General features: G+C 41.6%; 2 protein-coding genes across 3 annotated transcripts; both read left to right on the forward strand.

Annotated features, from left to right (window-relative positions):
- The first annotated feature begins 21 nt into the window (after positions 1-21).
- On the forward strand, positions 22-11250 carry LOC110987132 (cell division control protein 42 homolog). 2 transcript variants are annotated; one of them, XR_015424622.1, is made up of 5 exons: positions 22-385; positions 4696-6774; positions 7797-7912; positions 8121-8216; positions 10237-11250. XR_015424622.1 is itself a non-coding variant. In XM_022249589.2 (2 exons), exons 1-2 carry the CDS (start codon positions 259-261, stop codon positions 5268-5270), a joined length of 702 nt encoding a protein of 233 aa, XP_022105281.1. In that variant the 5' UTR covers positions 22-258; the 3' UTR covers positions 5271-7087. The 2 variants fall into 2 exon arrangements, 1 of the variants encoding a protein (XP_022105281.1); XM_022249589.2 differs by lacking the exons at positions 7797-7912; positions 8121-8216; positions 10237-11250 and having other exon boundaries at positions 4696-7087.
- A 7-nt stretch (positions 11251-11257) lies between these two features.
- On the forward strand, positions 11258-21310 carry LOC110987150 (legumain-like). Its single transcript, XM_087133903.1, has 12 exons — positions 11258-11492; positions 13257-13354; positions 13907-13988; positions 14161-14246; positions 14751-14826; positions 15209-15271; positions 16856-17041; positions 17602-17775; positions 18281-18397; positions 18605-18775; positions 19337-19407; positions 20229-21310. The coding sequence occupies exons 1-12, from the start codon at positions 11340-11342 to the stop codon at positions 20260-20262; spliced, it is 1311 nt and encodes a 436-aa protein (XP_086990029.1). The 5' UTR covers positions 11258-11339; the 3' UTR covers positions 20263-21310.
- Positions 21311-23859: the final 2549 nt, after the last annotated feature.

Here is a 23859-nt window from a genome sequence, read left to right on the forward strand (position 1 = left end):
CCAACCAGCTCAACTCTGCTCTGTTTAGTCATGATCCGAAAAAAGTTCCTTGATCTAGCTATTATAAAAACTTCTTCAGAACGGAGAAAGCATTTTCGGGAGTTACAAGCAGCAGATTACTGAACTCTTTCAACAAATTATTTGCCCATTAATCGAGTGTAATCACCTGCTGAACAGTGTTTACGACTGTCCGCTTTACATCTCGTTCAGAAGTTAAGAAAAATACATCACATTCAGGCAAGCAGCGGACTCTACAAAATGAACTCAACCTACAAGCTCGTTGTTGTTGGTGATGGTGCCGTCGGGAAAACGAGCCTCCTTTTCAGCTACGCAACGGAAAGATTTCCCATCGACCACATTCCAACCGTTTTTGACACCTATTCTGGTGAGTTCTTAATCAAGGATGATTTTTCAACCAGTAGTAGTTTCTGTGTCGAATTTAATTAATGTCCTTACCTTTTCCTTCATTTGCTTCCGTGACTCACTCCGTCAGTTCCACGACCGCATACTCTAGTAAATCATTTAATAACACCAAAGATTCCTCAAAACCGCCCTAAACCTGTAGAGAGGAGACAATGAAAAGCAGTTATGGCAGGAAAACCCCAGAATAACATTCAGGTGGAGACTGAAAACCTAACCCACATGTGGACTGAGCCGGGATTCGAACCCGGACCGCGGAGGTGGAAGGCGAGGAAAGTACACCAACCTGACTCCCCCCTTATTCTCTAGACTATTATGATTATTCAGCACTGAAGTATGGTTAAAAGTTAACCGACATCTTAAATTAGGCTGATTTTTAAAACTTTTTAACCAATCTCGATTGAAAATTCGGACACTTGTCATGCCAACGTTATGTCTGCTCATTAGAATACTGCCATTTGTCGATTGGTACTCCGTGTATGAAGTCACATCGTTGACGGAAGCTTGTGTCCGCCGGCGTTTTATGTAGCACCGTGCATCCTCTTTTGTGGCCGGCTTGCATGCGGTTGACCTGTCAAGATGCCTATCCCAAGACCCGGGTATGCTAAAGGTCGTTGCCTCTTAGGATGGTTATTGTTTGGATAAAAAAGTTTATGTTGCGCTTGGACAAATGCAGTATTTCGAAAATAATACATTATTAATGATTTTTTTTTCGACAGAAATGTTAAAACTCACACTAAATTTTAGAAACATCATACACATTTTCGGATGACGTTTTTTAACTTTTGTATTTCCAAGACAGCCCCATCTGACTTTTATTGTTTTTTACGTCTGAAGATTTAAAATGAATAAATAAATAAACATAGAAACCTTTGACTTCATGTTCATATCAGGAATATTTTTCATTTTATGTACTAAGTTAATATATATGGAAAGTGCTAAGGCCACATGACCACTTCAAGAAATTTACGTTATCAGTGCATTTTGTAAGGAACGTAAAAATGACAGAGAATTCCTTTCGTGAAACGCAACGAAGGAAACTACGTCATGGCCTTTTTAACGCGTATGAGATGAGAATGCTATATGATTGGCCGATGCATCCGGCTACTAGCGCCCTCGTATGGCTTGAGCCTGGAAGTAATCAAAAGTTTGGAGGCGGATAATTATCATGCGTTTCGCACCCACAGTGAATCCGTTTTGGATGGAATTTCATATCGTCCATCACCCGTCGTCCGTCGCCTCTTGCTTTTTATTGTGTCCCAATTCTGCCATTTTATAATCCATTTTCCGTCGTCCGTCGTGCGTTGCCTGTCCCCTTTCTTTTTTCTTTCTTTTTTTTTTTTGGTCACGCTTGCGCAGTGCTACTTTTCACTGTGGCCCTTGATCTTTTCATATACTTCAGCTTGTTCGATCGATTCGCCATGCCTGACACTCATTTAGCCTAGAACATAATGTATTAGATTTTCCAGTTGCGCCTTGCTCCACTTGGAAGAAGCAACATCCTTTCTTTTTTTAAAGAGTGACATCGGTAAAGTGATGCATGTGTACGGGAAATAATAACCATGTTCTGTTAAATTTAAAAAAAATTATTTTTACAAAATAGGTTTATATTAAGGTAGATTGTATTTTTAAGTTGATAACTTAGTAAAAGACTAGACGTAACTTTACTCAGACGACCAACGACGGGTGACGGACAACGACACATAATTATTCCTCAGTTTTCTACCCGGAAATTTAAAAACGACACGGTATCATTTTTCTTCAGTGGAAACCTGCACAGATCTAGTTATGTGTCCCATTCATGTGTTCATCTCAATCCCCGTTTCGTTATTTTTATGAATTTCTCATGGCTTGACACAAAGATTGCAAGATTTAGATAATTCTTAGACCTTTTATGCTCGAATACATGAAGCATTCTCCGTCCTCTGCACGGGATAAGGACCGCTTTAAAGCAAATTTTCAATCCATGAACGATCATTCTGGTGTAATTTTAGATGAAGGCTCACGGTCGGTCACCTTTGGCACGAAGAAACGGGCAGATTTTAAGTGACCCATTATTTCCAAACCAGGTTAAAGCAGCCTGATAATTTCGATGATGGATGACTTCTCTCCTCCACTATTAGATATTATACTTGTTGTTATGATATGACTTGTTATGATATGACTTTTTTCATCAAATATTATACTTCATAGTGATCCAAACTGAAAAAAGTTCATTTGCATGTGATAGCTTATCTTCAGGTTGTTTGGGAATGATGACCCACCATAGGTTTTCGCCGGGAGTAGTTTCCCCAGTCTTTGCGTGTTTCTATAGATTTAGAATACATTTGGTTGTGGCGAGGTCCGAACTATTCCATACAATCCGCTGTATTTTTTTTCTCACTACGAAAAAGTGTGTGTGTGGTGGCGATGACTCAATATCCCATCTTCCCTGTCAAAAAGTGCAGAGTGGGGGAATGCATACCCCATCCCCGGAATTTATGCGCATGTTATCCGACTGTTGACGACAATTAACTTAGAATCTTTCGGAATTTGTTCGGGAAATTGAACAATGCCTCTACTTTTTGTCACGTGACAGTGGATGATACCGGACGTGAAGTTTTTTTGCACAACACCCTAGGAAATTTGGACTCGATAAATAAAGGCTGTAATCGTGACTCGGGAAGATATTTTTAAAGGTAAGGAGCCTACGGTCCCACATTTCGACTGAGGGCAAGCTTCCACGAGGTGTGAAAACTAGTTTCCTCTTAAGACTGGTAATAAAAACCATTTTCCCATAGGAAAGCATCCCCAGTTCCCCGGACAGCTTCGTAATAAAAAACACTCACACAGGGCCTTTGAATCGAAAGCGATCTACGTTTGTCAGACTCATCTGGTCTGAGAAAGACTACACTGCTCTGAGCAAAGAGAGGGCGCACTCTATAGCTACAACCCGCAGACATACGGTAAATAACCTTGGTTATTTCATATTCCGGCTTCTTCATATTCCGAGGCAAGTTTGAGTGACGGCTGTTTGTCATATGTTTTGTGAACAGAATACAAAGGAAAATCGAAAGTTTCTGTCCTTGAACTTGCCCTGGCTGGATGAGAGTTATGGACACGAACTCGAATAGCATCTCTAACTTTCTGCCTGAGGCGCCGGGGGCGCTTCTTTCTCTTCGTGGAGGCTAGGAGTCCTAATTTACTGCTACATGTAGGGGTCTGGGGCATGGAAATTATAATGCAACCTTTGAACCTTGTGCACGTTTTCAAGGCATGTTGTAGCAGGGCCCTATGGCTTACATTAGTTCAAAGTTTGGTGCGACTGAAGAAGTTTGGCGGGCTTCCGAGACGGTTTTTCGGGGACTGCAGCGCAGCTAGACAACTGGGTGGATGGACGCAGCGATGACTCCGCTGGGAATCACATAGCTTGTAGCATCTTACTCATATTGTCCAAGCAGTTTTCATTGGTAACGGTGAAATAAAGGGAATGTATTAAAACCATTTTTAGTACAAAAGTCTTGTGCCTGTCTAAATTTCTATTTTTGTCTGGCCTCCAATTCCCCTTTCAATGGCGGATGGACCGTCGCCACCCCTAGCGATCAGCCGGGGGGCGCCCGGACAGGCTACATAAAGCCGATTAGACTTAAATCAAGTTGGCCGTACGTCGCTCTTCCCTAGTCAGCCATCCCCTCAGCGGCGTCTCACTGCACGGTCGTCGCGCTCAGTTGGCCTGGCCGGGCGGGACTAGCGCAACGACCGGCAGCTCGCATAACCTTACAAGGTGCCCTCATTTAAGAACCTTTATTCTATAACGTGTGTCATACGTCACCAGTCAGTAAGTCCGACTTGAAGGACAAGGCGATCGGACCTCTGTCGGGATATGTAGTAATTCATGATTGCATATGAACGACAAGATCTTGCATAATGTATACGAAATTTGCACCAATCAAAGTAGTCGTGTAGACTTGTAGACTCCTTGTTTGTAATGCAGGTATGAATGTTGCGAACGACGTAAAACAATTCCGGCAATGTGATTGGCTGAGCACTACCGTGACCACTTTTGGTAGATAAGCCCATTCTATGTACAAACGGTTGGCAGATTCGTCAAGTCGGGATTTCATAGTAATAAGTGGACACAAGAGGGCGCAAAGCAAGTAAACGGCGCGCACCTCGATATGTATCCAAAGCAGAAACGAAGACGTCACAGAGACCCCTACTTGAGTCAAGTCTAAAAACCGAATTGATATTCAAAATTTCATGTTCAAAATCAATCGTTATCTCATTTCTCCACAGTATCGGTGTCAGTTCTGAATCAACTGCAAGTTCAGCTGAATGTGTTCGACACGGCTGGACAAGAGGACTACGATCGCCTTCGACATCTTGCCTACCCAAACACCGACATCTTCCTCGTTTGCTTTGCCGTAGACTCTCCTACGTCGCTGGAGAACGTCAGAGACGTATGGGTACCTGAGATTCGGTGCTATCATAACTGTGGTCGACCCATTCCTTTCATTCTGGTGGGACTCAAGGCAGACCTCAGAACCGGGCCAGCAGATGAACCACCGCGGCGAGCGTCTTGGTGGGAAAAGAGGAGGAGTCGACTTGCATCGGCGGAACACGTGACAAGCGAGATGGGCGAGGCGATGGCTAAAAAGCTTGGGGCGGTTGCTTATAGGGAGTGCTCGGCACTATCTCAACACGGAATCAAGGCCATTTTTGATGAGGCTGTAATGGAGGTTGCTGTGAGGCAACTCAAGCCTGCTCGACGATGCTGTAGGGGGAAGACCTCCAGCTCCGGTAATATAAAGCGTACGATACGGAGATTGGTTTGTGGTAGTACACTTCAATGCACGAGAGATGCACACTAAACAGGTGGCGGGAAAAGGGAAAATATTGCAAGTTAAATCTGATAACGTGTGAGAATAAAGTATAGAACAAAAAGAAGATAACGTCGGGTAACATTTTCTAACGATTTAGAGTTCCTTCGTGCCTGTATAAGGGCCCGTCCAAAGTAATCCCCTTAAAACGTGTCCGTGTATTCCCATGTAACCATATTATTTTAACAGTATTTTTGTCTTGTCATCTTAAAAGGCATATTCGATCGTCATTTCAATTATATGCCTGTATACAAATTTGCATATTGCCTAAGCAAAAAGTTTGATATTGCAAAAATAAATCGTAACTGTAACCACTTGCACGAAAATTTTCCAGAAATTCAGATTTTTTGCCGCCTTTCATCTGTCATAATTATGTTGTTTCCCACGTAGACAAATGAATGTGACTTTCTCGTGACTAAATATATTTGCATTATTTGCATATTAGCGGTTCACAATTTGAACATGAAAGCCCGAAAAATTTAATATAACATCAGAGAAACAGCGCCCGTATTTGTCAAGAAATTTTTTTACGAATTTCTCAATACGATTACCCAAAAGGAATGTGAATGTAATTTTCATACAGTAAAGGAAAGATAGGTCCTTTAAACTTGTAGATACACTTTCGTAAATAAAAATCGCATCCATGAATAGAATCTTTGAAGATGATATTCACTACAAAGAGTTTTCGATATGCTGCGATATCATAAATATGTACATTATTTATTGTCACTATGATGTTAGTGTCATTCTTCCTGTCAACTGAAATTGTACTGTATAAGTCAAGGCGAAACATAAGGAGGAACGCACTGAAAAGTTTACTTTGTGCAGTAATATGTTTAAACAATTACCAATTAACGGTATAATCAAATACCCGGTTATAGTTAGTCTCCCCCATTTATAGTTTGTGGATTGTCGTTTTTGTTTTTCAGTTGTACCTTTTATCTTGTGATGTGAGGAAGAAATAGTCCGTTTAAACCGAGTCGACCCAAAATCCTGTATGTCGTAGCAGCTTTCAGAAATTCTGTAGGCTGGCAGGCTCTTCTTTTTCGTCAAACGAATAGCTTAGTTACAAGTCGTGCGAACCTGTATACGATCTTAGAATTTGATTAGAAAATGCTTGAGCAGGTTTCCCAAAATAATAAAATTCACAGCTGAGCTCCAAAATGTTATCATTAAAGAACGTAATTCGTAAGCGCCCAGGTTCAGAAAATTGGGAGTCGAAACGTCTGTCAACATAGTCCAATCGCAGGAAATGCTGAGGCTTCCCAGCAGACGGTGGTCAAGCCACCAAAACACTATGGAGTTGGACATCAGGCCTGAATCGGTAACCTCTGTATGACTTTAAAATTATTTATAATGTAAATTTCAGGAGCAAATCTTTGGCGGATTAATGTTTGATCACTAGGTTAAAGGTGTTTGATGTCATTTTTCCACAGGTAGAAGAGTATTTTGTGGCTCTTTTGATGAAATAGAGGAGCAAAACTAAAGCTTTCAGGTAATCGTCTTTACCTTGCGAGAAATGAGAATCTTTTGGCTACATAGCTGCCTCGGTTTATCTACCAGAGTTGACTTTCCCTAGAACAAACTGCAATGACTCTGAAGAAGCCGGCGGGCCGTCTCGATACTTTTCCCGATATCGCCGCATTGCATTTTGTGAAAATCGAACATACCGTTCTTCCGCATCGCGCATTTTTCTGAGGGTTGGCACGCATTGAACTTCAAATGGCCGCATAACAACAGTACAATATGTTTGATAGAGTTCAAACTTAACATTTGTCATGATAAGTAGTGTGCACAACAAGCTTTAAAAAAATCAAGTGTGGTAAAGCTTAGTTCTTGGAGGTGGAACCGCCCCCCCCCCGGCTGTGAGATGGGCCGAAACAATCTGGCCCTTAAGGAATCGCCATGACCAGACATCCTTTTTTAATTGTTGGTAGTTTTTAATCTTGAGATTCCAAGTACTGCATTATTACGGTCCCCTATTGTCCTCATATATCATCCTACTATATTACAGAGGTGGTAGTAAGTCAATTTTGGCAAGTCCAATCCACTCACAAGTCAATTTGGTCTAGTCACAAGTGAGTTGGTCCAGTCACAAGTCATTATCACAGGTCAAGTCAAGTCATATACGTCAGTTCGGTCAAAACACAAGCAAGTCACAAGTCTTTTTGTCAAGAACGAAGTCTTATACGCTGATTATTTTAAGAACCCAAGGCGTAAGCTGATAGGGTTAATTTAAAACTTTAATCGGTTCACTTGAGTAGTTTTTTATGTGCGTTGGTAACATGTCATAATGTGCAAGTCCAGGTCAAGTCACAAGTCATTTTTTGCAAGTCCAAGTCAAGTCCTAAATCATTTTTTGCAAGTCCAAGGCAAGTCATAAGTCAAAAACTGATAGTTACAAGTCAAGTCACGAGCCAAAACAGCGACTCGAGTCCGACTCGAGTGCAAGTCAAGTGGCTCAAGTCTACAACTCTGCCTATATACTGTCCCATATTCATCTTGTATCCATTGCAGTGTTCCTTTTGAGCTTCCTGTAATACCTGTGGCAAATGAAATCATGGGTATCTCTATGACGGGAAAGTTCTTTCCAATGGGGAGCAAAGCACCCATCATCAGCAAGCTGACAAACCGTAAGGGGTCGATTCCGAGATATCTTCATGCGAATTTGTTATTTTATTCCCCTTTCCTCCTTTCGTTTTCATTTCCTTTCCTTTCCATCTTTTGGCTATTTTGCCATTCTGTCTTCCCCTTGTCACTCCCATCGGGACTCCCATAAATGAAATACTACAGCCTCATATACTACTGACTGAATTTTGCATGATTTTGTGCATGACGCAGATAATGATGACGTTACAAAATTTGGATACTGTAAGAAATCCAAATTCAACACACCCAGCCACCAATTTCCAAAGGGAAGGAGGTCGCCAAAAAGTGGTCAGTGGTTATTTACATAAATAAATCAGACTCCATTAAGTAATCGACACAGATGGATCCACAACAAAATTTGACTCGAACCCGGCAAGTTCGGTGGTCGAGTGGTTAAGACGTCTGCAGGAGGTCGTGGGTTCGAGTCCCACCCGAGTACGCTTGTGGGTTTTTCACAAGCCTTCGGGGGCACACATGGAGCATACAGTGTTAAATACACGTCGGGCAGGGCAAAATCTGAAATTAATTTACAAATCCATGCTTGAAAAATTGTCTTAATTAATGACCTCGTCCCTAAGGCCCTCGGTGCATCGGGATGCACGATCGTTCCCATAGCCAAAACTGTTTACATGCATTGCACTTTTCGGACTAATACGGGCTCAACGAGCTTTATGTGATTACAACCTTTTCAATGAAATCAAATATAAGTATCCTGGACATCTTAATTAAAGTACCGTGAACAGTGATAACAGTAGGCCTAGTTTCGGGGAGCAGGTAAGTAGATTTTAAGAAAGTTCCAGAAACTTAGCATTTTTCTTTTTCTTTTTTAATTTGTCGACACTTTTTTATTAGAAAGGCTTGTTTAATTTGTTTAATGCCCAATCTCGTGGGATTTATTTGCGTAATATCAAACAATCACAATGGGAAAGGGGGTCGTTTCAGAGGGAAAATGGGTATTCTCGCTGCTGTGTGTATGGAAGAATGCTGGAAATAAAAGAATCCTGGGGACGAGGTCACTCATTTGGTTCTTTTGTGTATTCTGGGTGATAGTTCATTCAATGCACGGAATGCAAGATTATTAGAGTCTATTTGGTGTCACAGTGACACGAGGAGTTAATTATACCACACGGACACACGTGATTCGAGCAATGATTTGTGCAATGACTGGGCATATGACATGCACTAATTTATTTCATTGCCGAACTTTCGGTAACTGGGTAGCTTCGTCAGGGCAAGCAGATTCAGGTTATTGAACTAAAGTGAATTGAACGTTGACCTACATCTGCTTGCCCTGATAAAGGTACCCAGTTACCGAAAGTTCGGCAATATGATAAATTAAGAGCACTGATTGTATATATTTTTGCCAATATTCTGATCATGGAGATACGCAACCCTTTCATATTTTCCTGACCAATCGGAATTGACTAAACTATCTGGTATCTACGTGCAAGCTCGTGATTTATGCAGTGGGCATTATCACTTCTCAGTGGGGATTATTTTAATGCAAGGTCATGTGACGCATTTCGACCAATAGGAATAGAAAATCTGTTCCAGGAATTTATGAATAAACCTGTTCGTAATTACGAACTGCGCATGCGCGAATGAACTTTTGCAAAGGTCATTTGTACATAAAACGACTTGAAATTGCTGAAATAGGGAGGATGGTGAAGACGAAGTAGGGAAGAACAAAATCAACATTCTAGTAACCTTCAATCCCATACAAACGCTAAAATAATAATACTGAATAATGTCCCAAAATAATTTACAATTCTTTTTCTAAAACGTTTAAATACGGAACGGAAATATCACTGCAATTTTCCTCTGCCTCATAGCCCTCGGAAAGCAATAATATGTCCTAAAAAGTCAAATTTAACAGTGAGAAAATCGAAGCATTTTCTTAGAAAATAAAATGATAATAATTTAAAATTATATAAATCCCAATCATTCAGAATTCTTTTAAAAAAATGTTCAGCACTCGTACAGCCACTCAGGCTGCACAGAAAAAAATTATCAACATGCCGTCTTTCCTTTCCTTTTGATCTTTGGTTGACCAGTGACTTTGGGAGAAATTCTTACCCGTGCAAAGCAGACGACCCCTAAAACAAGAGTATTTCCCAGACTGGAAAAGTACTCATCATGTTGAAAAAAGGATCCCTCCAGTTTCGAACTCAACTGAATCCAAAATGCTTGGATTTGGGCGACCTTAGTCCAGGCCAAGGGTCCGCTGCCGTTATTTCTTCAATTCCTATTCCATAGTTCTAAGAGCTCTCTAATACAGAATATTTCTTTATTCTTGATCCTGGCACAGACAGATTTTTGGCCTATTTACGAGGCTGCACACTCGATGGAAACTGCGAACTGCACTTCGCTGGCCCGCTACCAACAATTTAAACAACCCCCCCGGCGACATTTTTCAACCGATGAGGGGGTGCTTCTGCTTGAAGTGGTATTCCAATGACATTAGATTTCAATTTCCACCGCATTTAATTTTGTTCACCGTATGCTTCATGTTGTAGCCTTTTAACTCGCCCTTTTGCAGAGTTTTCGCCTTTTTTATCCCCGAGACAAAGTGATGCTGAAATAGTGGTTTCTTACAACTCGTTTTGATTTTTCTATTATTGAGAGTAAATGAGTGAAAGGAAAATTTATATGGAAGTGACGTTATTCAATAAATATGTTTTCTTACATTTGCCATAACGAAGTGCACCGAAAAGAATTGGCATTATATATTTCCAAGAAAAATTCAAGCACAGTTTTGTATATTTTAGTTTTAAATGATTGTCAAGGTTGTTTTATATAAAAATGGTAACACACAAATTTTTTTTATTTACTAAACAAAGAATGTACAGAAAGTCAATTTCAAAGCGTGTTTAATTCATAAAAGTCAAAAGATTGCCAACACCCTTCAATGACCGTGGCCCCTTAAATCCCCCAGAAAAATGAGTCCAAAAATGAATTTATATTTTCATTATTTTACCTGGAGCTCGGAGGACTGCTTTAGGCTACAATTGCGAACTTAACAAAATGAAATCTTATTATGTCAAATCGAAATCACATTCCGAGGTTGGTCACCAAGATCTTTGTGGACGAAACTGAAGTATCTTTTCAACAAAGATTGGTATCACAGCAGCAGTTAGATGTACGCTGAATTACAGGGACAATCTTTAATATTCGTTTCATGTACCAAACGTAAACTGCGTGTTCGATGGGCGTTTTTGTTTGCACTTGCCCTTCAAAATGTTGTTAATTAAGCCACTCGTTAGGGCCAAGGTCTGGTTTCTGTGTCACGGGATAGGACAAAGTACGGCGCTCATCACATGACACATGGAGGAGTATATCTTGGGGGCAGTCAGAAGCCGGATCACACCATCCCAAGTTTTACTGGACTCGATCACGTCTGACGCTGACAAGATGAAGTTGTTCCTGGCTCTTCTCTTGGCGCCCTTAGTGGCCACCTTCCCATCTGAGAACTTCTTCCCTCTTCCGCAGGCGGAGCCCTCGCCTGGCAAACACTGGGGATTACTGGTGGCGGGTTCCAACTCGTGGTACAACTATCGCCATCAGGTAAAACATCGAAGCCACTGTCTATCGTTGGTTATGTATTTCTTCTACAAAAGGACACGATCTACAACGACACAAACTGCTTTTCACACTGTCCATTCATGGTTTCATGCATTGATACAATATTGTATGTATCTTTATCTACTCTCATGTTCAATTTTCATTTTGCCATCTTTAGCAAACATTTGATGTCCTTCAAGAAAATCTGCTTTTCTCAAGTGATTCGTTGAACTTCAAAACACCACCGAAGGCCAATGAATGAAACTTTCTCACAATCTCTTTTCAGTGAGCATATTTTAGGTTTCGTATTTAAACAAGAAACATGAAGAGTGTTTCCTGCATGACGAGTGGCTCCCTTCAGTGATTAGCTTGTCAGGAATAGCGTGGAAAAAAACTTTAAAGGTGTACATTTCCACGAGGCTTACTTTAGGGATATTAAACAGTATCACGTATTTCAGACTGAGAAATTTGCCTAAATTTAATGCGTTTCAAGGTAAAATGCTTTCATGCCCCTTCTAAGTTTGACTTTCCCGAATTGTAAATGAAATTGTTCAGGTTACTTGTTACATTCAGCGCATGTTCATGACGCTCACCACAATCATGCCACAGCTTCAATGTAAATGTATTCCATTTTCGAAGGAGCATCAGCCATCGGGCCAGACGACTCAGTTTGTTGGCTCGGGCCGCCTCTCATTCTGCTTTTAAATTAATATGGGCGTTTCACAAAAGTGCGCCTCTAAGAGTTTGTAACTCGTTGGCCATTCACAATGCCCGAAGTCTACCGACCCAATGCGCGTTTGGAAAGGGTCCACATATTTCGCAGGTTGTGATTAGCCAACGTGTTGCAAACTCATGGAGGCGCACTATTGTGAAATCGCCCGTATTGAGGATTAATGATGACCTATTGTCAATCGAGTTATCAAGAGATCCCTGTAACCCTCCAAATGACCGCTACGGCGACTGCCAACATTCTGCAGTTGCACTCAGACCATATCTGCCCACTCATCCCAAAAGCATGCACCCTCATAATTTTTTCGAATGATTTTCGTACCTTTTTTCCCGAATTCACAGGCATTCTTTGTGATCAACCGATCGGTTTTCCCAGCCAAATGATGATGTGCGATAAGCTGTTTTTTTCTTAAGCTGACAAGTTGTTGATATGGGTTAGGGTACTTTTTCTGCACAAGATCACTGCTACTTTACTCAGGTTTCCAATCAGATTACAACGGGGCCTGCATGCCTGGTAATTAATGCCGCATTGCTTCTATAGGTTTTAATAGGTTGTGCAAAACTTGTCCCTTAAAAGTGATCTAATGCCCTCAAAATGCTATTTTTGGAACAGAAAACGCCAGAACTTTGATACGATACTTCATCCCCATAATGTACACTGTATACAACGAAAAATATGTCACCAACTTCTGCGACTAGTTACGTGTCGGTATAAACGCTGCACATTTGAGATTTCCCTTATAACACTTACAGTGCATTTGAATGTTCACAGTGGGAAAGTAATGGTCCATTTTCTTCCAAGGGACTGCGTGATCACATTACACTCTGGAGGCTCAAGGAAAATGACATGCAAAATGATTCTGATATCACAGGTTCCTATCCTAGATATATGTCTGGACAAAAAGCCCACGTTTGTTTGCACATAAGAACATGACAAGAAACTGCGATTTAATTAATTGCTTTACGCGTTTGTCAGTTTCAGAATTGTATGCATAATTATTTTGCTGTGATTTCACTTCCTGCGTTGGTTTTTTGTAGGCTGACATTTGCCACGCTTACCAGATCCTGCACAAGAATGGCATACCAGACGAGAACATTGTAGTCATGATGTATGATGACATCGCGTACAATGAGAAGTAAGTTCGGTCTAAAAGAAACTGATGATTGGTCGAGGTCTGAAGAGGAAATGGAGACATGCCCCTTCAAAGTTACTCTGATATACCAAACAACTGACATGTCACGGTAAAAAAAAGCTGGCAATCTATTTTGACCTTATGACTGGTATACCCCGAAAGGTCTTCTTGTATTGCAAGTGCGTGAGAGTCTGGCTAAAAATTAAAAAGGGAGCATTAAATCCAAACCTTTTTCACGATCTTCCAATGTTTCTGTTCAATTTGTGTCGGTAATTGAGGGAAAAACTTCCTCCAAGTATGATCACCCCAAAAGGCAGTCCTGAAGTCTTTCAACCTCCGCTTAAGTCCCACTTGAGACTCGAGTTTAGCCTTTTACCTATTTGGGGGATAAATCACCTAAAGTCCAACGTTTTCTGATGGAAGTACATTCTATCTTTCGTGGGAATAGGGTCTATTTGCGGACAGCTGTATTTTGAATACCTCTTTGGGGTTGACGGAACTTCTTGTCAATTCAATTTCCGAAGTCGATCTTTATTGTTCATTATTTCAACTTAGGAATCCCACACAAGGTATCATTATCAACCGTCCAAACGGACCTGATGTGTATCACGGTGTTCTGAAGGATTACACAAAGATGGTGAGTGAAACTGTCACGTTATTAATACATGTATTTATCGACCAAAGTACCGCAGCATGAATATTTATCAATGATCGATCTGCAGTTATGTAATGAATGATAACAAACAGGAAAAATTGTTCACAGTCGTTGATCTAAAACTCTCATCCAGACTTATTTTTTATCATTGTAGGAGGTGAACCCAAAGAACTTCTTGCATATTCTCAGTGGCAACAAGACGGCAATGAAGGGGATTGGTAGCGGCAAAGTCATCGCCAGGTTTGTCAGAACAAAAAGGCTTACGTTTTGCGTTTAAGGAGAATAAAACATATTTTGTAAACGAATTACATATTTAATGAGTTTTCTGTGCAACATACACCCATTCCTATTGCCATCACAGGCCAAATAAGTGGGTGTTACAGCTATTTCTGCACGGAAATTGCCTGTATTTAGGATATTTTGCCATATTTTTGGAGGGTTCATTATCCCTGGCCAATGGGCACAGTTTATTGTAAATATTTTCAATGAGCAAAGGTTGGGTTCACAATTTGGGCGGACCGCCATTCCCAATAAACACGTCTTCCTCTAATGGCAAAATATATAACATCAATTCATTTGTTAGGAAATAATTATATGGAAAAATTTGAATGTTAAAACAGGTACATTTTTCAGTGAGTAGCCGAAAAAGACGTCAGGCAGTTTTCTAACATATTAGAGTCTAGAAAGTTGCATAAAGTGTTTCTGAGTGTGTGTTATCTTTCATTCCTGTGTAATTCCTTGCAGTGGCCCAAACGATCATGTCTTCGTTTATTTCTCCGACCATGGAGCGACAAACCTCATTGCTTTCAGGGATGAAGTGGTAAGTTTCTGGAATTCAAGTAAAATAAATCAGACTGGCTGGTATGTATAAGCGAAACAGTGAATTGCATTTAAGCGTCCATGATCCAAGGAATGGTTTTCTTTATGTTTGTAAATCGAATTCCTTGGGGTCCCTTTATAAACGATGCATCTTTCATTCAGGTAAAATAATGTGCGTATAGTTGCGCTCCGTCTCTACTTAAACTCTACAGAAGACAACGGAGAACCTTCGATTTTTTGCCAAAGCCTTGACTTCCTGTCTAGGAAATTAGGCCGTCAAGTATTCCACACCACACAGGACCCTATAACTGTATTTTCAATGCACATGTTAAGATCACTAAGTGCCCTTCAATTTCTTTTTATTCGATTTTTGTTTCTTGCAGCTTTACGCAAAAGACCTAATCAGAACACTCAAGAAGATGCATAAGGAGAATAAATATCAGAAGGTATGGCTCCATGCAGCTGTGACTTAGCACTACAAAATTTGCGGCGTTGTACTGACAAACGACCATAAAAATTACTTGACAAATGCTGTATCCATCCGCCTGTTTCTGTTTTATTGTTAAAATTGCATACTGGTAACAATGTTGTTGCGGCCCGCCGCACTTCAATGCATGTCCCCGAGCAGACAACATGTGCAGCGTCCTTCTCTTCGTTTTCAGGTAAATGATCCTTATATCCCAATAATTCATCAGTTCTAGACAATCTGGACACTAATTCACTTCATTAGTTGACATGTAAAATCTTTCCCCCTAAATCATGCATTCCTTGGATGGAAAGGATTCGTTTTATGGACTTTCAATGACTTGGATTGTTATGAATTTAAACTTGTAATCTACTTTCAATCAATCTTCGACACAGTCCTAGATAGAATGTGTGACATAGTTATTTTGTCATAAAACAACAAGATGTAACTTGACACACATCAAGTTCTCGTTGCCCATGTTCTACTCAGTCCTCCGGTGTCACACATTTAACTGGACATCGTGCACGCTCTTAAAGGCCTTTTTCCTATGATGTCACGATTTTGCTGGACCTATGATTTGTTGTGACGATGGTAATGAGTGCATAGCGTTGTGATACTAATCTACCTATTCAAGATAAAGTTATCAAACAAGGAGCGTTCGCACGTGCCCTTTGTACGGAGGAATAGGCCTAGGCCTATGCAATACCCGTGGCCAAGGCGATCCACACGTGGTGGTATTGTTTACAATTAGCGCAATCCAGTCACGAGGATGAAAAAGGTCTATATTCCTCTTTTTCGAATTATCCAATACAAAATTTGAAAAAAGAGGAGTTGGCCTGCTAACGCTCCACTCAAAAGAGCCAACATCGCATTATATACAATCATGGATTCCTCCATGATGTGTACCGTGCAATCCTAGAACGTAAAAAACTTAGGGCTGTAGTTTCAGAACAAATTTTCAGGTTAGGGGATGGTTCGCTTTCTTGAGACATATCTGAAGGCGACCCAGGCTTCTACCGACAATTTCGGGGAGATTTTGCTCTGCTTGTTATACCTGCACAATGATGTTGAAATGGACACTGACCTTGGCTACGAGCTAGTTCTGTATTTCAACAGCGCATAACAAAAGTGAAGCGGGTCCCAGGTCATTCGAGAACAGCCAGCACACGCACACGATTATCTGGCCTATTCGCGCAGCCCGTAGAAAAATAAAAGGCTGTGCAGCCATACGCCGAATCACGTGCGCGCTTTGTTCCCGAAAGACCTTGCTTTTTTGAAAAATTGAACTGGCTCATTGTAGACGTATATGCATAATACAATAATAATTTAACGGACACATGTAATCTAATAATGTAAAGATTAATATCCCCAAAAGCTTTTTGTGGGGAATTTTAGACTTTTTATTCTTCACTGGGGGTAGGGGTATTGTCGGTCGGTTTGTTTTGTTTTCATTGTTTATTATTTGCCGGTTTTAGATGTGCTAGCAAAGTCATAAAAAGAAAAAGTAATACAACAATTAACGCAAAGTTCCCTGGGTTCAATTGATGTTTTTTTGTCCTTGCAGTTGGTGTTCTACCTGGAAGCCTGCGAGTCGGGCTCCATGTTTCTCAAACTCCCTAAGAACATCGACATCTATGCCACCACAGCAGCGGGACCGGACACCTCCTCCTATGCATGCTACTTCGACAAGAAGCTGGGAACCTACCTTGGCGATGTGTACAGCGTTAAGTGGATGGAGGACTCAGACAGGGTATAGTTTTGAAGCGCTTCCTTATCAACGGTGCCGAATCCTCGTCTAGATGTGTGTGTGTGGGGGGAAATAGACTGGCAATTTCGTGTTTTCGTCATCAATTATTTTCAGAGTTTTCATTACAATGAGCTCAAAATGCTCCACAGTGAGGATATCCTGAAAGTCAGGGATATCCAACGGATGCTGAAGTCTACAATTCAATCCCACACACCTTTTAACTTCACTTTTTAAAAACTTTGTACAATGCAAATAAAGGTCAACAATTTGTCCGTTAACAATGTCAAACAGCAGAAGCGAACAATCTTATAACAATGCCCAGGAAACGGACAACCAGCCGAAAAAAATAAGGGGCTGATGCAGTCCTTGGTTCATCTGGAAATTTTTGTAGAATTATCAGCAAAGAACAGTGTCTCAGGATTTATACATCATATGGTATCAAAAACTCTAGCTTTTATTCTGTTAAGATGATTGTTTTGGTCGGCAATCTTTATGGTTAGTCTTTAACCCCAGACCTTTTCCTGGGCTTAGAACAACTAATGTTGTGTCTGGTCGATCAATAGGAGGATCTCACCAAAGAGACTCTGGAACAGCAGTTTATGATTGTGAAGAAGGAAACCAATACCAGCGTGGTTCATCAGTACGGAGACCTAAAGTTCGACCAGAACACCCTGATCAACTTCCAGGGCAACGGAGGGCAGCAATCGGTTCCAGGGAAGCCTTTCCCACTATCACCGGTAAGATGAAGTCGCCTAAAAGCCTTTGTGGTTTATTTTGAAATTTTACCCGTGTTGTTAGCAGACATTTATAAGCCAGTAACCATATAGGCCTGGGACCAGCACGTATATGAAAGGCCGGGGCACCGAAAGTAAATGAACTGTGGCTTGGATATACTTTTGTTCATCTAAGGATTTCAAAAGGAGGCACCAGGGCTGGGGCATGGGGGAACATGCCATCCCTGCAGCAGTGCACTCCCCCATAGTTATACCCCCGCTTGTTTGTGAAGTCGAAATTTTGTTCGGTATTATATTGCAAACCTGCCGCAAGTGAATGCAGGAGGCTTTAGCTACCGAGTAAGCTAGTTGTGGAAAAACGTCCTGGACTAAATAATGAGTTTCCATTTATTCAGAGATTTTTCAAAGGTGTTAAACTGTACTGCAACGCAATTAAAAGTTTTTAAACAGATATTTTACCCATATATATGCTAAGACTGATTTCAGGCGTTTCCTCTGTCAAACGCAGTTGAATGCCATCGACAGCCGCGACGTACCCCTGGACATTTTGGTTCGACGCTTTGAGGCAACGACCAATCCAGTGCAGAAAAGAATGCTGATGAAGGAGGTTGCTGCCCTGGCAGACGTAAGGCGTTGTATGGCGAAAAAAAAACCGATGAATTGACAAGAATTAAATATAAAAGCTCTGATCCCAATGATGATAATAAAAAATACATGTTGGCCCCTACAATCTTATGTTTAGAAATGAAACTTCTGCCAAAGAATTTGGGGTGTATTACTTTGGTTTTCATGCATAATTGGTACGATAGCCCTTTGGTATTTTTTTATCTAGAAACAAAACTTTGTGCACGATCTGATGTACAACCTCGTCATAAAAATGACAAAGGGAGACATGATGATGACTGCAACGGTAATGAACACAAGAGGGCGCGCTGTTGAGAATTGGGATTGCTTCACAGCTGCGGTGCAGACATTCAGCGACGTGTGCTTCAAAATGACGGAGGTTTGGCACTCACATTTCGATATCTTTTTTGATGTTGATTGGGTATTTTCAGGAATTTTTGCTTCATTTTCACGGCACTGGGCATTTATCTATTTAACCCTTAGCGTGACGATTAGCCATTTTCATTCTGTTCACCGTTCAAATCATATGATGACGGATTCCTGTCCTGAGCGAAGCCTGTTCTTCTTTGAAAATTTAATGTACGTGTAGACAGTTAGGCCTAGCTCCTGCTCTTTCCAGTGAATTCCAATCATGACCCATTTTCAAGATAGATCATTCAGATTTTTCCATAGTTTATAATGCATTACATTCTTTCTTTTGGTTCTAAGAATTTAAAACAAAATGAAGAAGGCGTCATACCTGTACAGGAATAACTGATTTCTCTATATTTAGCCCAGCAATTAAGATGGAGATTAGGAGTCAAAACAAAAGCAAAAGCCGGCATTGCCTTTCCATTTCACAGATATTAAAGAAATGTGGTAGAGCCATACAGATTATAAAGCCATTGCAGTTTTCTTATGTGAAGGCTTCAGTGAAAAATTTAATTATTTTCCATTGCAGCTTCCCTACGCCTGGGGACAAATGCACGTCCTTGCTAACCTCTGTGACCTGACCAACAGCCAAACATCCGAGTAAGTACCTTGACATCTTATTGTGTAATCATATATGAATGTACACACTATGCTTTACATACTTGGGGTTTGGGTCTCTTATATCACTTAAAGATTGTGACACTTTTTTTGCAAGCGACACCAGTTATCGAAATTTGATTAAAAGTAACCCTGCTTCTCTCAAAACCTCCCACCTCTATAAGACAAGGTCAGATTTTCCACTAGAATTCCAAGAAAATCTTCTTTTTTTACTTTTACAAAGCCACAAAAAGATGTAACTTTAACCCTATAAATTTCAACTCTTCCTTCAAAAGAAGTTTGGAAAAAAAAGATGTGCATTTCAACTTGAGTCCCATTGCCTCATATGGGGACCGTGGCTCCTCGCGTACCTCGTACCATTTCCTTGCTGTCTAACGGCGTTTGATGCCACAGAGTATATCATGTGGATCCACTAGTTTGAATTTCATAATCAGTTATCATGTCATTAACCCTAACAGTCCGATTTCAATATGATTTTACATAAACCCTTGGGGGTTTAATTAGACACAAACAAAGCCGTTGTTTTAAAACCCAAACAGAACTACAATACACAGAGGCAATTGGTATTTTTCGTGTGTTATGTAACTTTGCAAGTACTTTCAAAAACAAAGCTTGGTAAGGTAATTGACAAAGACGGGGACACTTTACATGAAATATAGTGTGAGGCCCAAAGCAGTTTCCAACCATTGAAATCGAGTGGATAGGCCCATCATTCTATTCAAAATGGTGGACAATAATGCAAACTTGGCTAAATTGGAAAGTTACAAAAAAAGACTGTTTTCTTTCATGTCTTGAATTCACAGTATCACCTCTGCCCTGAAGGTTGGCTGTTTGTAGGCGAGAAGATGGAGGCAGCATTATCTCATGATTAAAACCTATACAAAGTGAGGAGTCAGATCGAATCAAAGCTTTTGGATTATGGACCCCTTTTTCGGTCCACTTTTTAAAACTTTGATTAGAAGTTGAATAGAATATAAAAATTTTTTCTATTTTAAAAATGAGGTACCTTGACTTTTGTGATTTATGTGTAAATATTCTAGCTTTTTTAAGGTAAAAAAAAAGAAGTCGTTGCTCCTGCAAAATAGACTGCTAATCAATCTTAATTGTTATCTGCCATTCCTAAGATAATTTGTGCATCGAATGGCTGAAATATATTCTTTCATGCATCAGGTTCCAATTACCGAGCGCCACTGATTTACGCATGCTTAATTCAGAATCTGAATTTTCTAATATTAAACTAAAATCATTCCCAAATATTAAGTCACCATGTGCTGTGCAGATATTAAAATGGTGACTAATGCACTTTCTCTGTTTAACTGTTCGACTAAAACAAAATGTTGGGCAAGTTCTCCCCCTCCCCCCATGAAAAAAAACAATTAGGGAAAATATCGAACGGGAAAAAAGGAAAGAGAGCAATGCAAACGGGACATTGGATGACAAAAACTCTCGCAGTTTCCATGAAAATGCCTTGGATCTTGACTCTCTGTAGTGGAAGTTTGTTAGTCTGCTCCGACTGAGTGCTTGCCCCGCCCCCTTAGAATGATTTACATAATATTCCCAAGTAATTCCTGGCGACGCCTGGGATGCTGTTGCAGGTATTGTACTACTGCAAAAACTGTCTTTAGCCAACAATGTTGAACGTGTTTAGAATTTTGATATAAAGTGTCTCGTTCTTTGACATTGCATGATGTATAAGAACCAGATACCAAATGTTTAGCATTTAAACCTGTTTTCAAAGTGACGCAAGATTGTGTTAAATGCTAAATTCAGTTTTGTAGATTGCTTCCTTATTGATTTGGTTGCCTCTGATATTACATGTAGTATTTTCAATATAATTCAGGATTCGAATTTTCAACAAAAATTATATAAAAAGCCTTCAAGAAAACTGATACGAGTCAGACTTTCTTAAGTTACTATATAGGCCTATTCACACTTTTGTAAAAGTTGATGAATGTTTCCATGCAGTAATTTGTCTTTTAAGAAGGAATCTACCTCCGTGTGATATTCGCCATTTGCGAGTTAAATTTGAATAAAATCTGGTGCACCGAGTAATCTGACTGCACACAAACATAACGATTTGAATTCCCCAGGCTAAAGACACTGTTGCTATACCTCGTGATGATTCGGGGCAAGCTTTCTCGTAGCGACCACCATGCTCTGGAATGGACTGGTTCCTTTGTGTCATTATCCATTGAGAACAGTGTACATGTAATGTTTTAAGGCGTCTCTTATGTAACTGAGTAAAAGCTTGCCCCGAATCACGAGGTATAGCAACAGTGGTTTTCGTAAGGAGACTTCAAGTTGTTATGTTCACGTGAATTTAAAGAACTCAATGTACCAGATTTGGGTCAAAGTTGGATCGCAGAAGGCTTTGCGATGACGGACGATCCTCGTGAGATGGAAGGACCGTGACATACCGGTATTATAATTATGGCGTCGGCCGGCCGGTAGAGGGCACCAGCACGGAACCACTACGGAGCTGTGCGGTGGGGGCCCCTGCTTGTTGATCCTGGAGACCCGTTGCCCGTGGTGCCGGTACTGTAGGTTTGTTTACTTCGTTTTGGGGCGGTGTCGCCGTGGACTAAAGACAGGTCGAGCTTCGAAAGGAAAGGACAGGTGGTGTACGAGAAATAAACGGCGGAAAACGCCCCAAGAAACTGGAAAAACATTGGTAGTAGCGGCGGCACGCCTGACGAGGAATAAAAAGGTTACATTTTCAGGAAAAAAAATTGCTGTTGATCCAGTTGTGAATGTAGACCGATTCACTGACGCCCTTACTGCGGTGTCCCTGTTACTCAGACGCGCGTACCTAAACTTTACGAGGGCGTGATTTTGGTTAGAAGTGCACTCCCATTGGCTGATAGGAAGCATTCAATGTGCATCTCTTTTGTTTACGTGCGTGGGGACACCGTAGTAATGGCTCCTGCTTCTTGTCACCGAATCGGCCTATAACTACGTTGATTCGGCATCTGCCTCGCCACATTGCGGGAATGCGGGTTGTTTTGGAGCCTTGCAGTCTGTAGGACAGCCAAGGGCCCGTTCCTAGAAAGCCCAATTTGACAATTGATGAGCTTGAATCCTTTTCAAAGACGGCTTAGAAACCGTTAGCACTGAGGGAGTCGTCTACGATGGTAGGACGGTAGGAGTTGAGCGGTTGAAAAAGGTAACTTACATTCCATGCTTTATCCCCGTCGACACTTCATGTGCCGGTACCCCTGGGAACTGCCCTGTGCTGTGGTCGGCGGTGCGACGGACAGTCTGCCGCATTCAGAGCGCTGTCGGATTATACCTGTCCGTGCAGCGGGGGCGGGAATTGGGGCAAGAACACCACACAAAGTTTCCCTTAGTGCACTTCGTTTCGGAATTCCATTGGGGAACTGCCCTATGCTGTGGACAATGTCGCGGCAAACACAATGTTCCATTCGGACCGCAGTTAATTGAGCTGTACCTGTCAAGGAAGCAGGAGCGGGGCTTCAACCGGGGACATTACACCGAAGAAGTGCCCGCGAGACTCCCCGGAGGATCACCCCATGTTGCAGCAAGCACCGCAACAGTAGCTCCGTTTCACCCAGAACGTTGCCAAGATTCGCCTGTCAAGGAGGCCGGGGAGGGGCTGTAATTTCAGACACAAACGGGTGCTCGCCAGTTTACCCGGATAAAGCAAAAGGAGCCGTTGGCGCTGCTCCTCTCACGAGTAAACGGTGGGGAGCCGCCAAAGCTACTCCGCACTAACGGCTCCTCATACAAGTCAACGTTGTGGGGTTGTCAGCGCTAGTTGCCTCGCCCATATGTCAAGGGCGCACAACTGCCATGTTCTGAAGTCATTTGGGCCGTGCCACCTCTGTTGGCCCGCACTTGTGCCGAGGGAGGGGGCGGAGCGGGCAATCGTGCAACAACACCTCAGAAGCTGGCCTTCCGGAGACAAAAGGTCGAAGACCAATGATGCTTTCAGATAAATTTGACGGGAGCACTTCATAGTCCGACTACCTATTCCACTTCGAGAGTGTCGCAACGATCGACCATTGGAGCGAGGAGGAGAGAGCGATGTTCCTGGCATCTCATCTAAAGGGCACGGCCCAAGAAGCCCTAGCGGATATGACCCCGGGGGCACGGAAGGGCTATTCTTCTATTCTTGAAGACTTCGAGCCGTGGTTCGGGATGGCATCACAGGTTGCCCGACATCGGGCTCAACTGTCGATGCGTACGAGGGGCCGCGACGAGCCCTTAAGTAGTCTGGGACAATCCATTCGTCGTCTAGTTGTTAAGAGCTACCCGACCTACCAGCGCGGGCTCGAGAAGATTTGGCGATGGAGGCTTTCCGTAATGCCTGGGTGGATGAACAGTTGCAGCTTCACATTTTTTAAAGGAGAGCTACCATGCTGACCGAGGCTATGATGGATGCATAACCGGAAGGGAAAACCATTGACCAGGGAC

This window comes from Acanthaster planci, linkage group LG01 (genome assembly GCF_054643075.1).
Source record: "Acanthaster planci isolate LZ-2023a linkage group LG01, COTS_SCS, whole genome shotgun sequence".
Taxonomy (NCBI): Eukaryota; Metazoa; Echinodermata; class Asteroidea; order Valvatida; family Acanthasteridae; genus Acanthaster; species Acanthaster planci.

Excerpts from the sequence above, each read along its gene's own strand:
- LOC110987132 (XM_022249589.2), top strand. The coding sequence starts at position 259 with ATGAACTCAACCTACAAGCTCGTTGTTGTTGGTGATGGTGCCGTCGGG. Across the intron at positions 386-4,695 it reads CGTTTTTGACACCTATTCTG|TATCGGTGTCAGTTCTGAAT; the intron begins GTGAGTTCTTAA and ends ATTTCTCCACAG.
- LOC110987150 (XM_087133903.1), top strand. The coding sequence starts at position 11,340 with ATGAAGTTGTTCCTGGCTCTTCTCTTGGCGCCCTTAGTGGCCACCTTC. Across the intron at positions 18,776-19,336 it reads TGTGCTTCAAAATGACGGAG|CTTCCCTACGCCTGGGGACA; the intron begins GTTTGGCACTCA and ends TTTCCATTGCAG. Across the intron at positions 19,408-20,228 it reads ACCAACAGCCAAACATCCGA|TATCACCTCTGCCCTGAAGG; the intron begins GTAAGTACCTTG and ends TTGAATTCACAG.